Here is a 24828-nt window from a genome sequence, read left to right as displayed (position 1 = left end):
GTATCTAATTGCTAATTAAGTACTGGGAGATAGTTCAATTGTTGAGCTTTTTATTAAAAAAAGAGTCATTGCTGCAGTCAAAGTAAATGAAGATTCCAATGGCCAGGAGCCATATGATTGCTAGTCCAACAAGGGAGTATTGTAGTTTGGAAATGAACTGCAGGCTTAGGAGGAGGGTAATCAGATTGTCTTGGAACCACAGTTAACTGTTTTGAAACTTGCAGTCTAGGTGCCTAGGGCTATATGAGGAAGTGGTCATCTGTAGCTCTCCTTCCCTATATTTATTCACAGAATTGATGTTGATCACTTTAAAAACATTTTGCTTGGTGTTTGCCATTCTTTGCAATGGATTATATTCAGGTCATCTAAGAAATGGGCAACAGCAGCTTGAGGATGGCAGGTTGGTCATCCAGCTGCGGTGCCTGCAGCTAACCATGTCAAGAAAATATTTTCCTAGGGGTTTGAGAAAGAGCATCAGCGAAGGTAGGGTGCATGAACCTGTCATGAGTGGCATTGAAATTGTGCAAGATGGAGTATAGGGCATTACTTCCAATACCTCACAGGCCTTTGCAGGCAGCTGGCAGAGTGGGTCATCTATTGAAGCCATATCCATGCTTCCATTTCGTTTTGAAAGGCAAAGCAATATTGGTAGTTTCACAGAGAATCTGATGACTGAGGCTTGACAGCATTTAAGATGACAGGAAAGGGTTATTTGGAAGCCAAATTTGTGAGCCAAAGAATTATACAGTAGTGCTGTTTTGACCTAGAATGGAGGTGAATTAGTTTGTCATAACTGAGGAGAAATGCACCTCACCGTTATACGAGATTAAAATCTAGATTGTAGTGAAATTTAGGAATGGCACTCTGTTAGTGTGAAAGAGTCCCTTTTACTTCATTGGTTAGAACAAACTGCACCTGCTTAATTGCTGTGTAGTTGCCTTTAAAAACCAAGCCTCTACAGGTAGGCCTCTATAGGTGAATGTTGCTGGCCCCCTTGCCCTCTTGCAAGTCATTGTTCTAGCCTGAACATAGGATAGATAGTCTTACTCAGAAACGTAGGGAACTATTGGCCCATCTAGCTCAGTACTGTTTGCAGGTCTGACTCTGCTGAAGCCAAAGATATGTGTGTGTGTGTGTGTGTGTGTGTGTGTGTGTAACAATCTAGTTGGTGGCCAGGGGCAAAGGGAAATTGAGGCAGGATCACGCAGAGGATGAGGATGTAACCATCTAGTTCTCTTGGCAGTGAGGATGTGGCAGTGAGTGGCAGTCTGCTTGCCAAAGCAATGGCAGATTCTTCCCAATGCTGTGATATTTGTTGTTGTTGTTGTCGTCATCCATCCATCCATCTTGAGAGACAACGGAGTGCACCTCAGGGGGCAAAGTCAAAATACCGTGTTAGCAGCACCAAAGTGACCTCCCCAGGACTCAAGCCTGGGCAGTGGATATGGAGGCCTAGGGCTGCCCAGACAATGAGACCCGCCCCCCTCAGCTTCCCTGATGTGGTCCAAAGGAAAGAAGAGCAATACATTAGGCACCAGCTTGGCTGCAGGAGTTTCTGGAAGGAGTCATACCAGTGGCGTAGCGTGGGGGGTGCAGGGGGGGGCCGGCCGCACCGGGCGCAACATCTGGGGGGTAGGGTTAGGGGGCGCAAATCCATGGGTTAGGGGGTGCAAATTACTTGCCTTGCCCCGGGTGCTGACAACCGATGCTACGCCACTGAGTCATATGAGGTGCCATCTAACCATCTTAAGGACTCCACACCTGATTTGTGTAGGTTTTGCTCCTTGAGCCTTTTCTTCCCCCAAAGATGTCCCTCAAGGCAGTGGGAGTTTATACACCCCTACTTGGACTATGTGCTGCAGATTAGGTGGGAACAGGTGACACATGAAACCTTGGGGCCAAACCAAAGAGACTGGGCAACTGCTGACAAGGGATGTCACCCCCCCCCCCAACAGAGTTTGACAGAGTGCCAGGAGCCCAGCGAATAGGAGAGGTTATACAGGGGTGATTGTGAAACCGTTACCTCAAATGAGGCCATAGCACACATCCGGGGCCCATTGCCATGTCCCTTGCTTAGCTTTAGAAGGAAGCCTTCGGACCATACACATATGCTTGGTTTGCCATGTAAAATGCACTTTCTGCATCAATACACTTTTGTGTCTAAAGTTATTCTCTAGGTGCATTTTAATGTAGCTCAGTTTAGTTATTAGAAAATACTAATAAGAGACAATTGAGGTTCTTGAATGAAAATGCATTTCAATTCTTATTTTCCATAGTGTAAGCATTCAAAATAAGTGGTTCTAGGGACCCCTAAAATCTGTCTAATCCATAGATTATACTGGTAGTTGGTGGTTTGGTATTTCTGCCTTTTAAAGTCTGGATAGAGAGCGACTCAGAACTTGTAACTATATTGATTGTATGGACAAAAAAGTAGCAAAAGGACTACCTAATTTCCCTGTTGATACATGAAAAATGAACAAAATATCATTTTGACTTCAGTTTTTAGCAACAGAGTAGACCATGCTGATTTTTAAAGTAGTTATTTTGAAGCAACAAGCTGTGTCTTCTCCCCAGGACTCTCTAACTACGTTTAGAGGGTATGTTATATTTAGGCCATAAAATGTTGACAGCGTATCTAACTTGCCTTTTTTATTAGTGCCCTAAATATTTTGAAGCTGCAGCTGTAATTTTCAGTGGAATGCGGAACAACCAAGTAAGCATTGCCATAGATCCCAAAAATCTTGATTAAATTAGACGGAGGCTGGGTTAGGCGGGTGGGGGTGGGGTGGGGGGTGGGAACAGCACAAAGAGAGCCTTGAGTAGCCTGCTGTGGTATTCTGAGAGTTAATGTTCCAGTTAACTGTGGCAGTGACCTACGGCTCTGCATGTGATTCATGCACAGACCCAAAGGTAGCAAGCAAAAGACTGCGTGAGTGTGCCTATGTGTATGAGATCGGAGGAGGCAGTGTGTGTGTTTTCATGCACACATTTGTGGCTACTTTTGCTTTTCTAGTCCTTTTTGATGGGGGGGGGATGTTACACTAAGGCAGCAAGAAAGCAAGATATTGATCTTGAGGCAAGGCAGCCATGTAATAGTTTGCCCTTCAGCCAGCGTTGCTTTCTTAATGCTAAGCATATGGACCTGTTAGGCTGAAGTTTAGGTTTTTCAGCTCTACTATGTAACTCTTTCATGACCTCCAAGCAGTGGTCATCTGCAATGCATGTACAGCTGAATTTGCCCTTGGTCATTATTAGTTCAGTTAGAAGGGTCCTTGTGTGCCAGATTCTAAGCCTCTGTGAAATCAATCATTGTACACTGAGGTGGGAAACCTCACAGCTGAGGACCACATCTCCAGACCTCCCTATCCAGCCCTCCCCCCTGGAACAAACAAAGTGCTTTTGACTTCCTTGAATGTGCTCAATGGAAAGTGGTGTGTGTGTGTGTGTGTGTGTGTGTGTGTGTGTGTGTGTAGAAACTTCTGCGTTTTACGTGACTGGAATGTAGCTTCTTGTACAAATGAGCATTAAATAAATTGCCTGGTCCACTTTTGCTTCTGACCCCACACATTACTGGCATGTGGCCCTCAGAAGGTCCCCTTGTGTGTGTGAGGGGGGTGTTGATTGTTGGGCTGAAAAAGTTCCCCCACTTATGTTTCCTTTCATAGAATCATAGAATTGCAGAGTTTGAAGCGATCCTGAGAGTTATCTAGTCCAGCCTTCTGCGATGCAGGAATCTCAGCTAAAGCATCCATGATAGATGGCCATCCAACCCCTGCTTTAAGAACCTCCAAGGAAGGAGAGCCCACAACCTTGCGAGGGAGACATTTCCTTTGTTACTATAGCACTCAAATGTATCATTAAATGATGAGAGGATTGGGTACTAGCCTTTTTTCAGAATCCCCTCATGTTTGGCAAATGCCCTGGAGAAACTTTAATTGTAGCCTTACTGGCCATAGTCTTTCCCTGCTTGTGCATTTGGGTTATGATCAGCCCCGTCTGGTTCCATTGCACTCAGAGACATCCAGACTCTCATCTTTACTCAGTGAATGTTTTCCGTCAACATCATTAGGCATTTCCCTTTTGTCTTTCCATTGCTTATGGCTCCCTATCCTCTTAATTCAGAAAGGTTTTTAGTTAGCCATTTTTAACCTCTTTTAATGAGCCTCACCCACTGGTTGTATTGGGAGTTGCTATGATTTGGAACTTCTGAAATCACATTTGCTTTTGTGACTGTGATGTTTCCTACTTGACTTTCTCTGCTACTTATACTCTCCTTTTAATTAAGCATAATCTGTCAGTTTGCCTTCCTTCCTTTTAGACATTTCTTCTTTCCTCTTCAACCTGACCTTTCAGCTCAGAAACATCAAGCATGCTGATCTTCTACAGGTCCTTACACAATTGCTCCCTGCACAAATTTGCATGACCTATAAATATCTACAAGTAGTACATGGTATGAAACTAACCATGTTCTGAAAGGACACTGTGGATAATTACTCTGAAATGAAGCACAATAGTGAACATTTAATACACACATATATATTATTTAAACAATTAAACATTAGTAGAATAAAAATATATGCATTTGAAATACCATGTACTGATCATTACAATAAAAGCATCACAGCACCGTTCTTTCCTTAAAAGTAAATGGCCCTATCAGAGAAGAAAGTTCCAAAGGACTGATTGTGGAAACAGTGGCAAGCAGTCATAAAAACAGGAAGGATAAAATTGCAAGATAAAAAAGATAATGTTCATAATAATCTTAGAAGGCTTTAAAAAGAATGGATGGCGTAAAATATCTTCCATAGTGACAAGGTTCATATTTCTACCAAACATTCCTGAATGTTGCCAAATGGCAAGTTTGGTCATATAAATCTCAAGGTGCCCCCAAGCAGAAGCAAAGTCGGAAGGGGTCTTCATCACTCCTGGTGGCACATATTTTATGAGTCAGTTTTTCAGAAAAGGCAATGAGCATGACGTTTTTAAACCATAGGTCCATAGGATAACAATATGCACCCTTTCACCCTTGAGAGATCACTAGACAAGCGACAACCAACAAATATAGAATTAATCGTTGAGAAGTAAGTCCAGCATTGGCACCATCAAAAATGGATAAGAGAAATAGCAAGCAGGTCACCTTGGATGCTAAGATAACAATTACACCAGTCTCCATTGCAACCTGCTTCCAGAACTTGTGTACCCCCACCATATGTGCCAATATGTGCCTTGTACCTTACAACCCCACCAGCATAATGGGGGACCAGATCTTACAATGTGAGCAAGTCTGACCTGGTTTAAAAACCAGTGGTGGACCATCTTCAAAGAATTCTCCGTAATGTTAGGAAGCATGGACCTCAAGCCAACCAGATCTTAAGCCATTGAGAATTTTTTAGTTTGCCTGTAGGGTCCATCTCCTACACCAATTTCAAAGTAGTAAATGGAGAGGACTGGGATTCACTCAGAAACGCAGGGTCTCAGTGATATATATCCCCTACTGATACAATACTAATTACTAAACATTTTGGTCAGTAAAGTTTGGGGCACTTTTGAGTGAGTGAATGAATGAACTTTATTATGGTCACAGACCAGGATAGACTTTTGCCATTTGCCTGTCTTGAGAATTCAGATTAAGAAAATGACTATTATAATAGATGGTGCTCTTCACAACAGGGACCACCTTTGTTCTGAAAAAGTATTGGAGAATATTGCTGAAAATCCTCAGTTGGGGGCTGTTGGATCTTTTCCTTTCTAAATCTAGCAATTATAAGAGCAGAATGCTTTTCTTTGTCAGGCTTCAGGACTTGGTTTATTTACTTGGCAATGCATCTGGCCACCCAAGGATGGTGGTGTGAAACTTGGGGGCATGAGTTGAACTAGTGCGTGGAAACTCAAGCCATTTGAACGTCCTGATCATTCTGCTTGCTTTCTTGTTTGCTTACTCATGCAATAATACTTCGAGGCATAACTATTGAATAACACCAGCTGTTTCATAAATTGGTAAGAGGACTCTATATGAAGGCTGAGATCAGGACTCATGTCAAATTAAGTACACTTTTTAAAAAGTAGCACTTGTCATAATGATGTTGTAGAATGAAATAATAATTTGTTGGGTTATTCAAAGAGGGAAGTGTAATGTAGAGAATTACCATGTAGCCCATTTCAATGTTGGTTACTTTCCAGGGTGTTCATTCTTTGTACGTTTACTGGCAGACAAAAAAGTGCTCAAGTTTCCTCATTAATGATTAGCCTTTGTTGCCCAGTTGATAAGAGAACTTGTTTGGGTGCATTGTGAAAGCAAAATAAAGCAAATAAATTAATGCATGTAAGTTAAAAAAACTGACCATTTCTAGATTTCTTGTTGCTCTATCTAATTAGAACTAGCTTCTGTTAAATGCAGATTAATGAACACTATGGATTACCACTTTCATCTGTTGTGGGAATTCTTCTGAAACAAAGAATGTAGCCAGTTTCAAAGGCCTTTCTCCTGCTTGTTCTACAGGGAGGTGATCAATCAGAAAAATCATTTACAATTAGATTACATTTTGTTCCCCCACTGTTCCTTGTTAATGTTTCTGTCTTTGGATTTTCTGAACTAAATTGTGTTAGGAAACCCTTAGTCAATTGACTGCTTTCTTTTTCATAACTTGATGCTTTGATTTCAGAGTAAGGGGTTGGGTCATACACATCTTTTCATTGCTGTGCTGCAGATTAAATGTGGCCTGTTTACCTAACCCTGGTTAGCAATCAGAAGCTTGTGGGTTTCTTTCCTACTTTCTCTTTCCTTTTGTTGGTATTTTCCCTCTTTCCACTTCTGGAACTAACTCCAATTAACTCTGCACTGGTGTTTAGTGCTAAATCACAATTTTCTACTGGGGCAATTTTCACACCCTCATATACTTGTCATGTAGGAGGCCACCATAAGGAAGGGTGGGGCTGTATAAGGAGGCTTTCAGGTATCTGAGGGAGATCAGATTTGGAGCAGTGATGGCCATGGACAGGATTATATATCTGGATATGTGGGCAGAGATTGGGACCAAAGCAGTGGGGAACTTTAAGGCATAAGGACTTTGTGCCAGTGCAGAAGTGGATGGGAAATCAATGTAGGTATTTGAGGAGAGGCATCACATGGACAGAATGTTGAGAGGTGAACCATCTGAGCAGCAGAATTCTGGGCTAGAACTGGGTTTTGCTTTGTTTCAGCACCAGAGTTGCACACAAGCATCTCGAGATGGTTCCCAGTCAATTATATTTATAATTAACTGCTATTCAAGCAAAGGGGAAATTATGAGTTTTCTTAATCAGATAAGACGGGTGTGGGGAGACTTCTGGCCTTCCAGATGTTGTTGGACTCCAGTTTCCATAAGTAGAAATGGGGAACTTTTGGACCATGCAAAGAAGGAGTTATGGGCATAGATATGTTGTAGGCATTGTTTTTATATATGTTTAATTGACATAATTCAATAAAAAAAAATCAGTGCATAGGTGACTACAGTTTATAAATACATGGTAGTGTTCTTGTAATGCCAGTTAATGTGGCTTCCCGTGCGTGAATGTTCCAGAGCATTGAAATTAAGACATTATTTAAGAAGTTGAGTATCCTGGGGAGTGCATATTGCATGCCTCTGAACAAGAAACAGCTTATAACCAAATATTATGTCAAAGAGCATGTTTCAGCAGGCTTGGCAAACTTGCCACTCACAGCCCTGTTATGTGCTGCCCTCCCTCAGGGATCTGAATAAATTACTTTGAATGCAAACCATAGCCGGCATTGTGTTGCCTTTTCTGCTTTGTTTCTCATATTCCCTGTATAAAAGTCACACAAAGTAGGTGGATCATATCATTGAAGTGACTCAGATTTGACAGTGGGCATATATACCTGCCTTGTTGGAACAGAGGGAAAGCTAAAATGACTTCAAGTAAAGCCATTTTCTGTGCTCTTGTCATCATTTGCTCCCCGCTGACCCCAATATTGGATGCATAACCAAAGCAACAACTACTGCATTACAATCAGTGCTGGCAGCTGGCACCCTGTGCCAGGCTGTGGGTGCCCAATTCTTCCTCTCACTTCTAGCAACATTAATCAGAAACTTCCAGCAACATTGGACCTTAGGTTTAAGCATGGTGTGCATTGATAGTCCCCATCTTTGAAAAGTACCCACCTTCTTTCTCCCCTATGAGTTTATAATAGAGTGCAATATTTCTCCCCAGTCCCTTTCATTCCAGATTCTTCTTGGTTCTGGACAGTTTTACGGTTCTCCACTTTCTTGCTTGAGATGGGACAGTGAAGCATTTCTGAAAAAGAGCTGTCAATTGTCTTTCTCTGTAGGGATATCAAAACAATGTGTCTATGCTGGTTACACACTCTGTCATTTTTTCAGAGGCTACAAACTTTGCTCCATCTTCAAAACAAAATAAATAAAATAAAATAAAATAAAAATTTAAAAAATATTCCTTTCAGCAGCACCTTAGAGACTAAGTAAGTTAGTTATTAGTATGAGCTTTCGTGTGCATGCACACTTCTTCAGAAAATTTATTTGTTTGTTTGTTTGTTTTGTTTTGTTTTGTTTCAACTATGGCAGACCAACACGGCTACCTACCTGTAACTTTGCTCCATCTTGCTAGTGTCAATATTCAGGTGCGAACATTAGCTCCATTCAGGGGCGTAGGTCACGGGGAGGGGTGGCAATCTGTGCCAAGGCGCGGTGCAGCGATCTGCCCACAGGGGCGGCGTGGCGATCTGCCCATAGGAGGATGTGGTGAGCTGCCCACAGAGTCTGCCTGGCAGACACAAACCCCATGCTGCCGTTTCCGGCATCGCGGGGCTTGATCCACCGCATCACTCCTAGGAGAGACATGTGGCTTGGGTGCGCTGCAGGAGTCCTCCACACCAGCCCTCCCCCTGTCCCCCAAAAACAGTACTTCTGTCTTGTCAGGATTCAACTTTAATCCATTAGCCGCCATCCATCCTCCAACCGCCTCCAGCCAGTGAGCTTTCTTTAAAAAATGCCATTGTTGATGGCAGTTTCCAGAGAGGAGGGAATGCTTCTGGGCTTCTAAGCTGTAACTGAAATGTATAAACCTAGAAAATTGGATTTCATCTTAAAAATCATGATACAGCTTTAATTTTAAATGCATGAATAGTGCTGATTCAATAACCTTTGAATGCATTAAATACTTAAGCTGGCTAAAATCTTCTTTGCTTTATGTTGAAGTAAATTGAGTCACAGTTCCTTGTTTAGAAAAGTTTAAATTGTGACTGAGTGCCGTGTGTGCTTATGAATGCTAAGAAAGCAAGTTGGAATTTGGCTACCCTCTCCAATCCCCCCTCCCATTTTATATTCCTAACCATTTATTCCTTTAATCTTTCATTTTATACTCATGAAAAGTAGAAAGATTCACATTGGCTTTGGCCTGATGTTTGCATCTAAGTAAACTCAGTTATAAAAAGGCTGATAGAGGAATTAAGATGTTAAGAAAGACTCAAGTGCTAAAGCTGCACATTTGGCAGGTTTTCTTCTGGGTAACATTTGGCATGGAATGCAGATACAGATGCAATTAGACAATTACAGTATGGCTGTCTAGATAGAAGCAAATATAAACTTGGAAGTTCTACTTAAAACAATCATGAAAACAATAATTCTAATTGACTGAGATCTTTTGGTTCAAAATTCCCTACGGTCTTAGTGGAACTTCAGCTTTGCAAGAAATTAAACATAAATATACAACACAGTAAGAGATTGTTTTATTGCTTGAAGTTTTCATCCCCTCCAACGAAAATGTAGACAAAACCTTGGTATAGCAATAGGTCAGGATTCTGATAAGAGAAGGAGGAAAGTGAACTTTTATTTTGGATAAATATTTATATCCTGGCATCCATAAGTCATGCTCAAGATTCTTAACAATAACAAAACCATAAAATTAATTATCTTAATTATTAAGATCATGTCAGAATCTATCGCATTGAAAAATAAAAACCAATAAACAGACAGTGTTAAAATTTGGAACAGTGCCTTCAAAGTATTTGTTTAACAAGGATAACAGACACAAATGTCTGAAACTGCCTCTTAAAGGCTAAAAGTGTGTGTGTGTGTGTGTGTGTGTGTGTGTCAGTGATAGAGAGGGGAATCCTTTTCATAGCAAGCAGTAAATTTTCCACTTAGAGGACTAAGAGGAGTCTTGTTAGCTCAGACTAAATGCCCATCTATGTCTACCTGTGTCAATTTAATGCCCTTCACATGTTTTGGACTAAAACTTCCAGTGCTCATTTACCTCTAAATGAAAAATATATCGTTTGCTTTAAGACTGGATTCATTCACACGGGCACAGAGGTTGGTGAGGCTGTTTTGCTCTAGCATCCTACTTCATACTTCAAGAACTGCTTCCTGGATCTTTTGCTAATCAATGTCAGTACAGTGGTACCTCAGGTTACAGATGCTTCAGGCTACAAATTCCGCTAACCCAGAAATAGTACCTCGGGTTAAGAACTTTGCTTCAGGATGAGAACAGAAATCACGCAGCATGGTGTGGTGGCAGCGGGAGCCCCATTAGCTAAAGTGGTACCTCAGGTTAAGAACAGTTTCAAGGTTAAGAACAGACCTCCATAACGAATTGAATTCTTAACCCGAGGTACCACTGTAGATGACTTGGAGTTCTAGAATTATGAGAGCATGGAAAATTTGTCACTATCCATTTTCTCCACACCATGTAACTGTTATAAACATCTATCATCTTTCCTCTACCCTTAAGTGTATTTTTTCTAATCAAAAAGGTCTTTAAACTGGAAGGTACTCCCAGCACCTTGTTAAGAATATGAGAAGAATCTGCTAGATCAGCCCAGTGACCTATCTGGTCCAGCATCATGATCTCACACTTACAAACCAGGTGTCTTTGGGAAGCCTGCAAGCAGGTCTCAAGTGCAAGAGCACTTGGTTTCCACAACTTGCGTTAAGAAGCTTAAAGTTTTGTTCCTAATGATCCACAACATAGAATTTGCCCCTTTCACAGCTGCTGCACACTGGGCCAACATCTTCTTCTTCACTATGACCCCATGAGCATGTATGTGAAGTTAAGATTTATTTATTTTTTGCCCCAACATGCAAAATAAACACATGTTGAATTGTATCTGCGATTTTATGGCCCATTCACACAGTACAGAGAGATCCTTTTGGAGCATTTTGCAATCCTTTTTTGTTTTAATAACCCTGAGCAACTTAGTCAGCAAACTTGGCCACTTTGCTGCTCGCATCATGGCTGCCGACTTCTGATTTTACATTATAGTTTCTTAGTTGGGACCACCAAAACATTATGCAATATTACACATGTGGCCTCACTGTCAGTTTTTATGAAGTCATGATTCTTGTTGGTTTTATATAATAATGCCTGGCATGGAATTCACCTTTTTCATAGCTGTCACATACTGAATTAACAATTTCATCAAACCATCTGCTACAGGCCCAGGATCATTTCCCTAGCTAGACAGTTTCCTGGTAAGCTGTTGAGAACATTCTTCTTTAAAATAAAATGGACTGCATTTGCTTGTGATGGAGTTTTGTTTCGCCTCCCCTCCCCCAAATTTCTTCTCATTGTACAGTATAGGTTTGTGGGGAAGAAACAGCTTTTGGGGGAGTGGAAACAGGGGTGAGAGTCATACCAGGTTTCACATGATAAATAATTGTCTCTTTGTCCTCCTGGTCAGGTTTTTAGTCGGGGAATTTCCCCCTGACATGCCCAGTTTCCTTCTCTGTCATGCTTTCAGGCAGCTAATTACATTTTTTTAAAAGGGTGTAATGTAGGGCACTCTAGATCAGAGAGCCACTGTTCCAGCTTCCTTTACGCACCATAGTAATCTTGGGTGAGCATTACAAGACTACGATTGTTAACTGGGCCTCTGTGTCGGCAATGCTTTGGGTTTCCAAAGGCCCCTTTCATTTTAAACAGTGTAGAGTTTCACTTGGCTTATGAAGTACAATACCAGTCTCCATAGGGAGCCATGGCTGAAGCAGTAAGTCACAATCATTTCAACAGCCTGTTCAAATAAACAAGGATGCTGTTTGATACATCCCTTCTTAGAACGGTTGTTGGGAAGAAAGGAAACATCTGCCTGGATATAATTGTCATTTTATTGGTTTTATTCTCTCCCCATTGTGATGTATTGAGCCATGCAATTGCATAATTGTGCAACTATTATATTCTGTTGTGCAATAAATGTAAAGAGACTTCTCTTGATCCCTGGCACTACTACTTTTCTGTTTAGAAAGTGAAAATACTATTTTAGGATGTTAAACAGCTGTGGAAGGAAAGCAAAGGACAATGCGTTGGCCAGCAGCAGAAGTAGTAAGCAAGTCTGTGATTATAGTTTTCTGTTCAGAAGCCAGTCACCCCACCCCCAATCAGGTGACTATTATTTATACTCACCTTAATGATATATCTTACATGGATATATCCATGGTTCAACAGCTACAAATCAACAGGTCCTTAGTGTGTTGAATTCATAATTCTTTCTTCTTTAACAATTCATACAGTGAGGACCAATACAAATACCCATCTTAACGAGATTACAGATTGCCAACCTATTGTGGGAAAGACAGTGGGAGGAATGGAATGCAGACTCTGGAAGACAAGAATTTGCAGCAACTTAGAAGTAAAAAGCAAATGACTGGATAGGTTGAAGACGGTGAAGGCCAATGCAATGATGAGATGCTCACTGGTATTGTTTGTGGAAGCGGTTTATGCTTCTTTGCTTAGCTCTTGTAAACTATTTGACAAGTGTGGCACATCTCTTTCAATATGGGTATATTGCTGTTTAAGACCACCCCCCGACCCAAAAAACCCTGACGGTTGCCATGTGCCAGTTTTAAATGAATAAATACATACTTTAAAATAAAGAGTGAATGGATCCAGCTACAGCCCAGTTTGACAGTCCATCACATAGGCTTGTGGCTTTCCTTTATTTGTTTCTGGTGCTAATAAATCCTACTAAAGCGAGCAAATTCATGAGTCACATTGTATGGGGTTTAACTTGGTGGCTCAGTTACCCAAGTGCCTCCTATTATGGAGTATAGTATGTCAATACAGATACAAGTGCCTTGTGGTTCTTTTCTGTTTAAAAATAGATAAGTGTATTGTCAGTGGAGGAAAATCTCACATCTGGGCCCTTGGCGCATGCTGAGACTTGACTGTGTGTGGATGTGAAGTGCCTTGGGTGTGGTTTCTTTTGTCTTCTCTCTTGGCACTGAGTGTGGATTCTAAAATAAGAGTAAATGTAGTTTGCACAGGTTGTGACAAAGCAAAGCTTCCTTTTTCGGGTTTGGTGGTCATATTCATTGGAACTTATCGCTAAGCATATGGCCATAAGAAAAGCCCTGCTGGATCAGACCAAAGACTCAACAAGTCTAGCGTCCTGTTATCATAGTGCCTATCAGAAGCCGCAAGCGGGACCTGAGCACAACAGCTCTCAAGCTGCAGAAAAGCCATTATTTAACACAGCTTTCCCCTTGCTCCAAATGTCAAAGAATGATTTACATAAAAACAAAGGGAAATGTACTTTCCAGCCTCCCACCTTGGCACACCATTCTTCCTCCCCCCCCCCCCCCAATTGAAACACACCTTTGAAATAAGGCCTGAAATCTTCTAATGGCCAGGCTCTTCATCTTATCTGACTGTACTCTTCCCACAATTCCAATTTGTTGGCAGCTTATGTGGATCCAGCTTTCAAAAAAAGAAAAGAGAAGAAGAAAGCATTGGATGCTAGCATAGCCAAGTGCTACCCCTGACAGCAGCCAGAGTTTCCTTTGCAGAGATGAATGCTTGCTTCGACCACACACTACCAGCATTTGGCTGGCTTTGTGTGCAGCCTATTGCATTTTATTAAAGTAGGTTGTTTAATTTGAATGTAATTGGATCTAAGCTGAGTGTTTATTGGATTTGCCAGTGTGAATAATGACGATCAATTGTGTCTGAATTATTGTGAACATCATGGCATGTTTGTAGCCGTCACCACCACCTTCCCCCTGTTTTTCTCTCTTTTCTTCCAGTTAACCTTTTCTGGTTCTTTTGTATTTCAGAGCAAAGAAGTGGGGCAGCAGCTACAGGAAGACTTGATGAAGGTCCTGAATGAGCTCTACACGGTAAATCAAGTTGCTTTCTTGGCTCCTTTTCAGAAAGTAGGAAAGAAATGTTTGACTTTACCCTGCCTGCTGCAATAGCAGCAATCAAGCATTGGAAGTGATAAATGGCTGCAGTCTGTACTGAAGTGGTGTGTTATTTGCTAGTTGGTTATGTACTGTAAATTTCTTTTTTTTCCTTTTTGTTTCATTGTTATCCTCTTCCTGCATCTCTATTGCTTTTCCTCATGTCGTCTGATTACGTTCCACATCAGGCTAGTGGAGACTCGGGGTGCATCATTGAGACTGTGCACAGTATAATAACTGCAGCTCTGAGATCAGCTTTGGTTGCAAGCATGCCACATACAATTGGTTCCATTCATTCCATGTGCAGGAATGCACTATTCACTAACTTCGTCATGCAGTAATATTTCCACAATGATGATTTATAGTAGATGCTTGCATATCACTTACTGCTTTAAGTCTGCATTCTTAGAAGGCAGGGTGGCAGCAGGTTTTAGATTTCTTAAATATATCAAGGCAGTAATGTTTATTACAACTCAACATGCTTCATTAGCTGTAGTTCTGTACCTGGACCCCAGCGTGGATAAAACTAGAGAGTCTGCAAAGACACAGCCTTGCTGTCAGTTCAGTGCATACGAGCCTTCAGAAATGTTATCCAAATGTATCTTAATAATAAAATAGACTAGTTTAAGCCCAGAGACATGCCAGATGTATTATCTCTATACTATAGATCGATGGTAAAGTAAGGTTACCAGACATCCCCGTTTCCCGGGGACAGTCCCCAGATTTACAAATCAGTCCCCATACAAAATCCATTGAAGTTGAAAAGTGTCCCCGGATTCATTGAAAAAAATCTGGTAACCTTATGGTAAAGTTCACACAGTTATTGTACATAGGGGGGAAATCTTTCCCAAACCAGCACCTTGCAATGTGGACTCTGTACATATGTATTTGGTAATTTTTCATTTTCTTAATTTAATTGAATTTTTGCACTAATTTTAGCCTACACCTATGTGATCCACAAATCCACTATTGAAAAAGACCTTCAAAGGTTATTCCCTTCATTATCATTGCTGCCATGGGCCTCCTTTGGAAGGGCAAGATATAAATTTAATGAGCCAATCAAATCAATATATAAGCACAACTGATAACACAACCACTAGTGAAAATCTTACAAAGAAAGCTTGTCTGGTACCATAATTATGTTTTTCATTTTGGAGTACTCCATTCATTCTGGCACTGGTGAAGGGGAGTTAAAGCTGTCTATGAAAAATCCATGTCTTGTACCAGGAGACCCGTCTTATTTGGTATTGTGTTAGCACAGGCATAGGCAAACTCTGCCCTCCAGATGTTTTGGGACTAATTCCCATCATCCCTGACCACTGGTCCTGTTAGCTAGGGATCATGGGAGTTGTAGTCCCAAAACATCTGGAGAGCCGAGTTTGCCTATGCCTCTATTAGCATCTGGTGGTGGGCCAGAGAGACATGTCAGTGATTCTTCTGGTAAACTGGCAATCCTGCTGCCCATCATTCTCCCTGGCTGAGGTGGTCCAGTGTGTGTTCTGTTGGTGAACCCCTTGGGGATTTCAATAGCCACATGGAGATTACTTTGGGGGTCCAGCTCAGGACTTCACGGCTGCCATGATAACCACAGGGCTGCCTCAGAATATAATTGATCCCACACATTTATCAGGTCACACTATTGATCTAGTTTTTTCAACATAGTGGGGGCTAATGAGTTGGAAATTCATTGCGGGGAGGGCTTTCTGTAGCCACAGTATCATGATCTGACTACTTCTCTGTTTAGTTGGACAGTAACTACTCCCCTCTGCAGGTGAGGACCCCCAGACCTGAGTGTTCCCTGACTACCGTGATGCCGTGTTTGGTTGATATGGATGGTACTCCTGCTTTACAGTTTCTATATCTAGAATGTTGTTTTATTTATGAGTGTATTGTATTGGTTTTTTGTTTGTTGTTACCTTCTGATTTAGAACCCTGCTGTCTTCATAGACGAAAAGGTTGTCTTGATTTTTTTTTTAAAAAAAACCCCAATCCTTCTTTAATAAATAAATTAATAGAACCTGATGATTTCTGGTGGCCCTGCTGCTTTGCCAGTGCAGTCTGGTGTTCCTGCTTACATACAGCCTCTTAACTTGAAGCTGCTAGTAGATCTGCAGCTGCTGAAAAGCAACAGAGAGCTACGTCAGGGAGCAAAAGCCTGAAACACACATCAGTGCCTACCCTGTCCTTTCATTTACTCTGCAGCACAATCACTGGGTCAGACAGCATCAACTGCATTATCGAGGGTTCATTTGTCTCCACATCAACTAGTGTCACACATGCTGTCATTTTTCAGCAATTTCTGATGGTTACTTAGGCTCGGGTGGCGAGAAGGTAGATGGGGATGTACCAATGTAGAGTGATTTATAGCAGATCGGCAAGGTTTCAGTCTACTGATGGTTTCACGGTAGCAGCAACGAAAAGGTTCCCCCAACCCACATCCGCTCTAAATGAAACTGCTGAGATCAAGAAAGTCAGCAGCGGGGAGAGAAGCAGATTTTTGTTTCACTGTGAGGTTTGTTCTTGTACTGAAAACAAATTCCTATGCTGGGTATGTGCCCAAAAGCATCATTTTGCTTAATTCTAAGAGCAAAATCCCCCGCCCCACCTACTATTTTGTATCTGACTCTGATTGGTGCCTCTCAGGGTTCTAGTAAACAAAACATAGACGTTGCAAGCCAGAAGTCTGTGCATCCCTGAATTGTTTATTTCCTTACGTTAATATCCTGCTTTTGTTCCAACATGCAGACTAAGGCAGCATACACATGTCATCCAGATACTAACTAGATCTGGATCTGCTTGGCTGCAGGAAGTTGGTGGCTTTCCATGTCTTCTGGCCATTCCTTGGGACTTAGGCAAAAAACTCTCTCTCTCTCCTTCTCTCTCTCTGGTTTGAGGCCTGCTGATGAGCTGCGGCAACATTTGAGCCAGGATCTTCAGGCTCACAGTTTGTATGCTTAGCTGTTACGCAACCAGCTTTCTGTTTTAATGCCTTTCTGCTCAGCAGTATAGCTAGTAAGAGGAACAAGGAAGAGTCATTGCCTGGAGAGAAAGAAGAAAGTGTTAATAAAAGTCCCCCATGCAAGACATTTCTTCTTGCACAGCTGAATGGGATATGTTCGGCGTTGATTAAATCTGTCTACACAGCAACTGTGACCAAATTGCCTCTATTTTTGGAAACAGTCATACAAATGTTTTCTTTGGGGTTGCTGCTCAAAAGAGGGGGTGCTCTTGGATTCTACCTAGTCAACAGGGGTTGCTGCAGTGCCAAAGTCTTTTCTCCACACAATCTGTGAAAAGATGCTTTAGGAATGCTCTTGTTACCCGAAGCACATTGACCCTAACACAGAGCGGGGGTTATTAAACACTAAGTTTAGATCCAGAATGATTTTGCAGAACCAATATGAATCAGCAAATTACAGAGGAATAGAGGTTATGTTTTATTGTGGCCAAATGTTTGGAAATGCCTTTTTAAAGCTGCATTTCAGGACCTTTACTGCCTGGTGTGGTGCAATGGAATTTTTAGTACTTAGCTAAATTCCAGCTGCAGATGTTTAGCATTTTGAGCGCTAGGCTGGTGTGGCGACATAACAGCAGCACTCTGCAGGAGACTGGAGGGTGCGTCCGGCTTGCGGTTTTTAGCTCGCTTCCTGGAAAATGGGAATAGTTAGCCTTGCTAAATCCACAAGCATATTCCTATAGGAAAAAGTTTGTGCTGATTTGCAACAATGTCATTAGGTCATTGCGATTACTAAGCAGCAGTGTGGTGTGATTGTGAGGAGCTTAGGATAACTGTTTTAAAAATGTGGATAGTGACTGCCAAGTGTTTAACTTGGCCACCCTAGCTGTTGCGTATTTAGCATTATTTAAAGTGAGAGTTACAGGGACTTGCATACTTTCTGGACAGAACTATACTGAGAAAGGAAAATAGCACTAAATTGTGTGGTGGTGTATCACCAGGCCATAGTTCTCTTGAAAGAATGCTGTTGAGCTGCATCATTTAATTTTCTCCTGTCTTTCATACATGACATTCGTGCATCACAGTGAACATCTACAACCATCTAATTTTAATTTTAACTGGGTATTAGTGGAATACTTTAATGGAGACAAGGCAGTGTTTTGGAGGACCCAATGTACCAGGAAATGTGTGTAGAATCATTTCATAACATTACTTTGTGCCTGAGATAACCAGTGTGGTTGCCTCCAGATGTTATTGCACTGTGTCCTTCATTGTCCCTGGCCTTTGGCCATGCTAGTTGGGGAAGCTGGGAGCTGGTGTTCTACAATATCTGGAAGGCACCGTATTGACTCCCTCTATCATATGCTCTTGTCTGGAGAAACCACAATGTACTGATGTGTGTGTGTGTGTGTGTATATATATATATATATATATATATGCTTTCGTAGATTTTCACGGGTACAGCTAAGAATCATCCCCAGAGAAAAATCATCCAGATGCCCCAAACTCTACGGCCTCCCCAAGATACACAAAGAAGGAACACCACTCAGACCAATAGTCAGCTCCATAGGCTCACCTCTACAAAATCTCGCTAAATTTCTCGCCAAGCAACTTCAGCCCTATGCAGAATCCATCTCTTCACACGTACCAAACTCCTTCCAGTTCATAGAAACAATAAAGAAGCAAAACCTACATCCTAATGACCTACTTGTGAGCTTCGATGTTGTATCTCTCTTCACACAAGTGCCCATTAATGAAGCCTTGACAGCTATTCAAAACAAATACAATCCCCCCGAATACATCTTGGACCTGACCAACCACTGCCTAACCAACACGTACTTCATCCACAATGGACAAAGATACAAACAGATAGAAGGAGCACCTATGGGATCACCCCTCTCACCGGTCATCGCAAACCTGTACATGGAACACTTTGAAACCAATGCTTTAGACAAGTCAGAACACAAACCCAAACTTTGGCTCAGATATGTTGACGACACCTTTGTAATTTGGCCACACGGGAAGGAAAAACTGGATAGCTTCCTCACACATCTCAACAACTTACACCCCAAAATACAATTCACTATGGAAATAGAAGCCAACAACCAACTTCCCTTCCTTGACGTCCTAATCTACAAAAAAACCTGATGGCTCCCTAGGACACACTATCTACCAGAAAAAAACACACACCAACCGCTACTTACATGCACAATCACACCACCACCCTGCACAAATAAACTCCGTAGCCAAGACTCTCATCTCCAGAACCAAACGCCTGGCTGACAAAGACCACTTGACAACTGAGTTACAGAATCTCTCAAATGTGTTAATTGCCAATGGATACCAGCAAAACAGGATTACGAAGCTAATCCAAAAGGAAACACCCCCCAAAAACCAAGACACAGAAGAAAACAATGGCATGGCCCTCCTTCCTTATATCAAGGGCACTACAGATAAAATTAGCAAAATCCTCCATAAACACAATATCAAAACAGCCTTTTGCACCAACCAAAAAATAGCCAATATCCTCAGAAACCCCAAGGATAAAATCCAGTTGGAAAACCAAGGGATCTATGAAATACCCTGCAAAGTCTGCCCAGCCACGTACATTGGACAAACAAACAGACGAATAAATGCACGTATCGCAGAACACAAGAATGCCGTCAAAAAAGAAGAAAAAACTTCCTCTCTTTTCCAACACATGAAAGAAACAGGACACGAAATTAATTTTGCAGATTCCAAATTGCTCTTTAACACGGAACATCACCACAAGAGAATAATCATGGAAGCCATCGAGATAGAGAAACACCCTCACAACATGAACAAGCGTGACGACACATCCCGCTTGCCAGACATCTGGAAATTAGCCCTCTCCACAAAAACTGACACCAGATCCAGAGGCACACAGAACGCCAACACCAATCAACCACACCAGACCCAAACCCAGACCCTCTCCACAGATGAATTACTGACACCATCCAGTAGCCAATCCATGGTGGCACCTCCGGATGCTGCACCCCCCTGCAATCCCTACACAGATCTGGCTGACACAAGCCACAAAACCACAGCTCGCCCCTATACACGAAGCCAAGCCAAAGCACAACTAAGTGCAATACAGCCATCTTCTCAGGAAAACTCTTCACAAAGTTCAAGAGGTCAAGACACAAAGACTTTAGCAACTAATCCACACCTAATGACCCACCTAAGTGGTACTCAGGATATCACTCAAGAAATCACTCAAGGTATCTCTCAAGTAATTAAGGAACAAAAGAAGAAAAGGCACACTAGCCTGGGAACTTCCTCTCTGCCCAGAACATTGGAGGCTAGACACCACACCCCCTCTACAGTATTTATAGGAACTCAAACATTGAGATCCCGCTCTGTTCCAGTAACAAGAAGCCGAAAGCACCAGCCTGAAGATGACGAGTGAGACCTCGTCGAAACGTCGCCTAGACACCCCAACTTTTACACGGGAAGACACCCGAGGACACCAAAACCTGCATATATATATATATATATATATATATATATAATGTGTGTGCGTGTTTGTGTGTGTGTGTGTACACACACACACACACACACACACACACACCACTTGAACTTCCTATACATTACTGCAATTCACTTCTAACATTCTTTCAAGTTCAGAGCAAACAGTAATGTGAAAATCGGGAGAGTTGTGTTCCAGATAAAATAATTGCTCATTATGCTGATGTTGCATGCTTCTCTCCAGCATCTAAATATCGGGTTCTGACAAATAGCAGAAACAAACCATAATACAGCACTATGCCATTTTAGGGGTATGCTGTTGTTTCCACTGTTTGCTTCACTTTTTGGTTTCTTTCTTCTTTGACCAAGGATATTTTGTTGTAACTGTTTTAGAAGCAGGGCATGGGCATTTGCTCTGACTACGACTGCCATTACTGAGCCTTTAAAAATATTTAAAATTGTGTATCTACTCCAGGGATTGTCAACCTGGTCCCTACCGCCCACTAGTGGGCGTTTCAGGATTCTAGGTGGGCGGTAGGGGGTTCTACGGCACAAGCTGAATTCTCCTTCCATCGAGCACTGGTGGGTGGAAGGAAAATTTACCATCAAGGAAGATGCATTAGTGGGCGGTAGGTATAAAAAAGATTGACTACCGCGATCTACTCCATAAAGTCAAGGCCCATAATTTTTGTTGACCCATGATCCTATTCTTAAAATTCTATAATTACGGCATAATTTGAGGGAATGCACATTTACTGACCTAACCATACCAATTTCAAATGGCAAAAAGAGATAGTGAAGAGTTGTTGCTAGTAGCAAACTGATGAGGTGCCAGTAAAGAAAGGTTTCTAAAATCTGACCAATCCCAGATAGATATAAACCTGGCTTCTAAGCTAGTGGCATTTGATCTTTCCAGGCCAGAGACCTTCCCGTAGCCTCAGTGTTAATCACAGACCTCACCTTCCATTCCTCTCTCCCTTCTTACTGCTTCTCTGCCTTATTCAACTCAGCCCACATTGCATCTATTGTTGTTGTTTAGTCGTTTAGTTGTGTCCGACTCTTCGTGACCCCATGAACCAGAGAACGGCAGGCACCTCTGTCCTCCACTGCCTCCTGCAGTGTCCTCCACTGCCTCCCGCATTTTAAATATTTTAAAATTGCATCTATTAGTCCAGTCAATTTTGCGTACATAGGCATGTACTGACAGGCAGTCATTTTAGATTTCTTAACCTACACCATGCATAATTTTTCCAGTGCAATCCAATTTCTTCCATAATGACCAATAGCAAAGTGCAGGAGGCCTCAAATGGTGGAGGTGGTACTAGTACAGCCCATCTTAGCTGGTTGTGGCTCACTTGTGGAACATGACTCAGCCATTTGAAAACCCAATGCTCATTCATCCTGTTATTGAGGTGCTGTCTTTTGTTTTTAGCAGTTGCTGCTCCCACCCACTCACCCAAAGAAATGGGTACTAGAAATCTAGATGCCTAACTGTGAAAGAACAATACGCCACGGCTACATAAAAAGCTTTGTCAGCTATTACAGTTTGGGAAATCAGAAAATGATCTCAAAAGGGCGATGAATCATTTGCAGGCGGAAGGAGGGGCAGGGACTTCATGTATCCCTGGGTAAAATAATGGCTTTAACCCATTGGGATTTTGAACACTTGTGAGAGTACTTTCCAGTTCTTTCAGGCAGAGAGAGAGAGAGAGAGAGAGAATTTGTTTTAAATGTAAAGCCTGTGCTGACTAATAGTCTGTTAAAGTGATGGGAATATTTTTTATTTTTTTAAAAAAAATCACTCCAGTGATGCTTACAATTAGAAAATCTTTTCCACTTCAGGAACATCTCTGTCTGACAGAGCAATCTACCTGGCAACTGAAATTGTACATACAGTTACAGTGTTTTTTTGGGTTGCACGTTAAACCTCTTAGTCATTCTATTGATCTGATTATTCATTAATCCCTTTAAGATGTCATAGAATTCCTTCATCCCATGATTAGTGATAGTAGCTATAGTAGAAGACACAGCATCTTCCTCAGAATCAATTGCCTCTATAAGACGCACAATGCATGTGCTCAAGGCCCAATGTACAGGAAAAGCATGATGCACCATCTGTTTCCTGCATTTGGGAGCTGGATTTACAACATAAAACTCAAGTTTCCTCCTTTATCTCTAGTTTAGCAACAAATGTGTGTTTTTAAACAAAGCATGGAGTTATCAGAAATGTGATGCTTCTGCTGCCTCTACAGCCTGAGAATTTGGCAATTGCTAGTCTGAGAGAAGGGGCTGTGATTCTAATCTGCCTACACTCAGCTTTACAGCAATATGGCCTATGTCTCAAGAGGCCCACATCAGTTTCCTCTTCCAAGGGTGACTCCAGGTGGTGTTGAGAGTGGTGAAGAAAAGGGTGACCTATAACATCCTCTGTTTGTGTGGTGTTTACAGCAGCTATGTTTCTGTCCTGGGTCTTCATGTAGTTGATATGATCCTTGACCATGATACTAACATAATTAGAAGCCAACTATTATTTCAGTTCCAGCATGGAGATAACCAGTTTGTGGGCTGGGTCTCTTTCCCTCAATGGAAGGAGGCAGGAGAGACTAATTCTCTGCCCTGTTTAAAGCTATTATTCTAGCTGCCTCCTTTCATCTTTTCATATATGATAGCTCCACGTTGGCATGTAAATTATTCAGCACATCACTTTAACACTGACCGGGCTTGCATTTTTAACTGCGGCTTCTTTCTGTAACCAAGAAGCATTGCTTAATTGCTACAGGAGGAGAGACACATAGAGAAGGAGAGGGAGTGGGAGCGTATTCGATTTAACAAAAAATATAGCCAGGTTCAAACTGAGGTGAAACAAAAGTCAATAGCTTTGTGCCAAAAAATTGAAAGAACTTGAGGCGGGAGTTTGGCTTGTGTCAGGATTTCAAAGCTGGAACAGATATCTGCTCACTGCTGAGCGTGTTTACAATCCAGTTAGTATTGAATATCTAAGACACTTTGGGGATGGGGGAGCATGACAACATTTGGAGACCTCATAAACTTTTAAAATAACAATCTGTTTTCCAACTTCATTATGGCAAGCCACCATGAACACAATACGTGGAAAGGCAAGGGAAAAAAGACTTTCAATAACTAAACCATAATGCATTTGCCACTGGCCTATGTCTTTCTCTTTCTCTTGCCCCAGTAAAATGCAGAAGTCACCATATTTTTTGCTCTATAAGACGCACTAGATCACAAGACGCACCTAGTTTTTGGAGGAGGAAAACAAGAAAAAAAATATTCTGAATCTCAGAAGCCAGAACAGCAAGAGGGATCGCTGCGCAGCGAAAGCAGCAATCCCTCTTGCTGTTCTGGCTTCTGGGATAGCTGCGCAGCCTGCATTCGCTCCACAAGACGCACACACATTTCCCCTTACTTTTTAGGAGGGAAAAAGTAAGTCTTATAGAGCAAAAAATACGGTATATGTTCATCACATTTTAGAAAAGTGGATGAGGAGAAAGCTGGGCTAAGGAGATGCTGAGGTGGAGATCAGAGTGTCTGTGTTTAATAGAGGTCTAAGGTTGAAGCCCTGGTCAAAGATTCTCCAACTTTATCATACTTAGCCTCCCCAAAGTGGGAAGTAGCCACCAAGCATGCTCATACGTATGTGAAGCACACTGCTAAAGCTCACTTATATTTAGCATGTGGCCACCTGGAAGCATTGCAAGCAAGGAAAGGAACAAGTCAGTTTTGGTCCACTTTTGGTGTTTCCCCTGGCAGTTGTTCATACTTCCTTAATAAAAAAACAATGTATATCCTGGAGAAATATAGAACCATTGAATCACATTTAAAGACTGTTATTTTCCTAATTCCAAATAGATGCTTTTATATTCTTAATTGCACTGTTCATTGCATTGTCATATTCCAACCAGAAATATAAATATGCTTACACACATCTCTTGTTCTTCCTTGCTATTTTCTCTGTGCTTTTATAATGTGTTGTACAGTGGTACCTCTGGTTACAAACGTAATTTGTTCTGGAGATCCGTTCTTAACCTGAAACCGTTCTTAAGCTGAGGTATCACTTTAGCTAATGGGGCGTCCCGCTGCCGCCGCATGATTTCTGTTCTCATCCTGAGGTAAAGTTCTTAACCCGAGGTACTACTTCTGGGTTAGCAGAGTCTGTAACCTGAAGTGTTTGTA

General features: G+C 41.7%; 1 protein-coding gene across 8 annotated transcripts in view; it reads left to right on the top strand.

Moving 5' to 3' along the window:
- SRGAP2 (SLIT-ROBO Rho GTPase activating protein 2) overlaps positions 1-24828 on the top strand; it is a 201514-nt gene that overhangs the window by 101754 nt on the left and 74932 nt on the right. For all 8 annotated transcript variants that reach the window (XM_083745469.1, XM_083745468.1, XM_083745467.1 and 5 more), the window contains one exon: positions 14064-14126. In XM_083745469.1, coding sequence (XP_083601595.1) covers positions 14064-14126 — 63 coding nt within the window. The remainder of the gene's footprint in view (positions 1-14063; positions 14127-24828) is intronic.

The sequence above is a fragment of the Podarcis gaigeae genome, assembly GCF_964106915.1.
Source record: "Podarcis gaigeae genome assembly, chromosome: 6".
Taxonomy (NCBI): Eukaryota; Metazoa; Chordata; class Lepidosauria; order Squamata; family Lacertidae; genus Podarcis; species Podarcis gaigeae.
The sequence above is the reverse complement of the archived record's forward strand: the minus strand, read 5'-3'. Positions and strand labels throughout refer to the sequence as shown.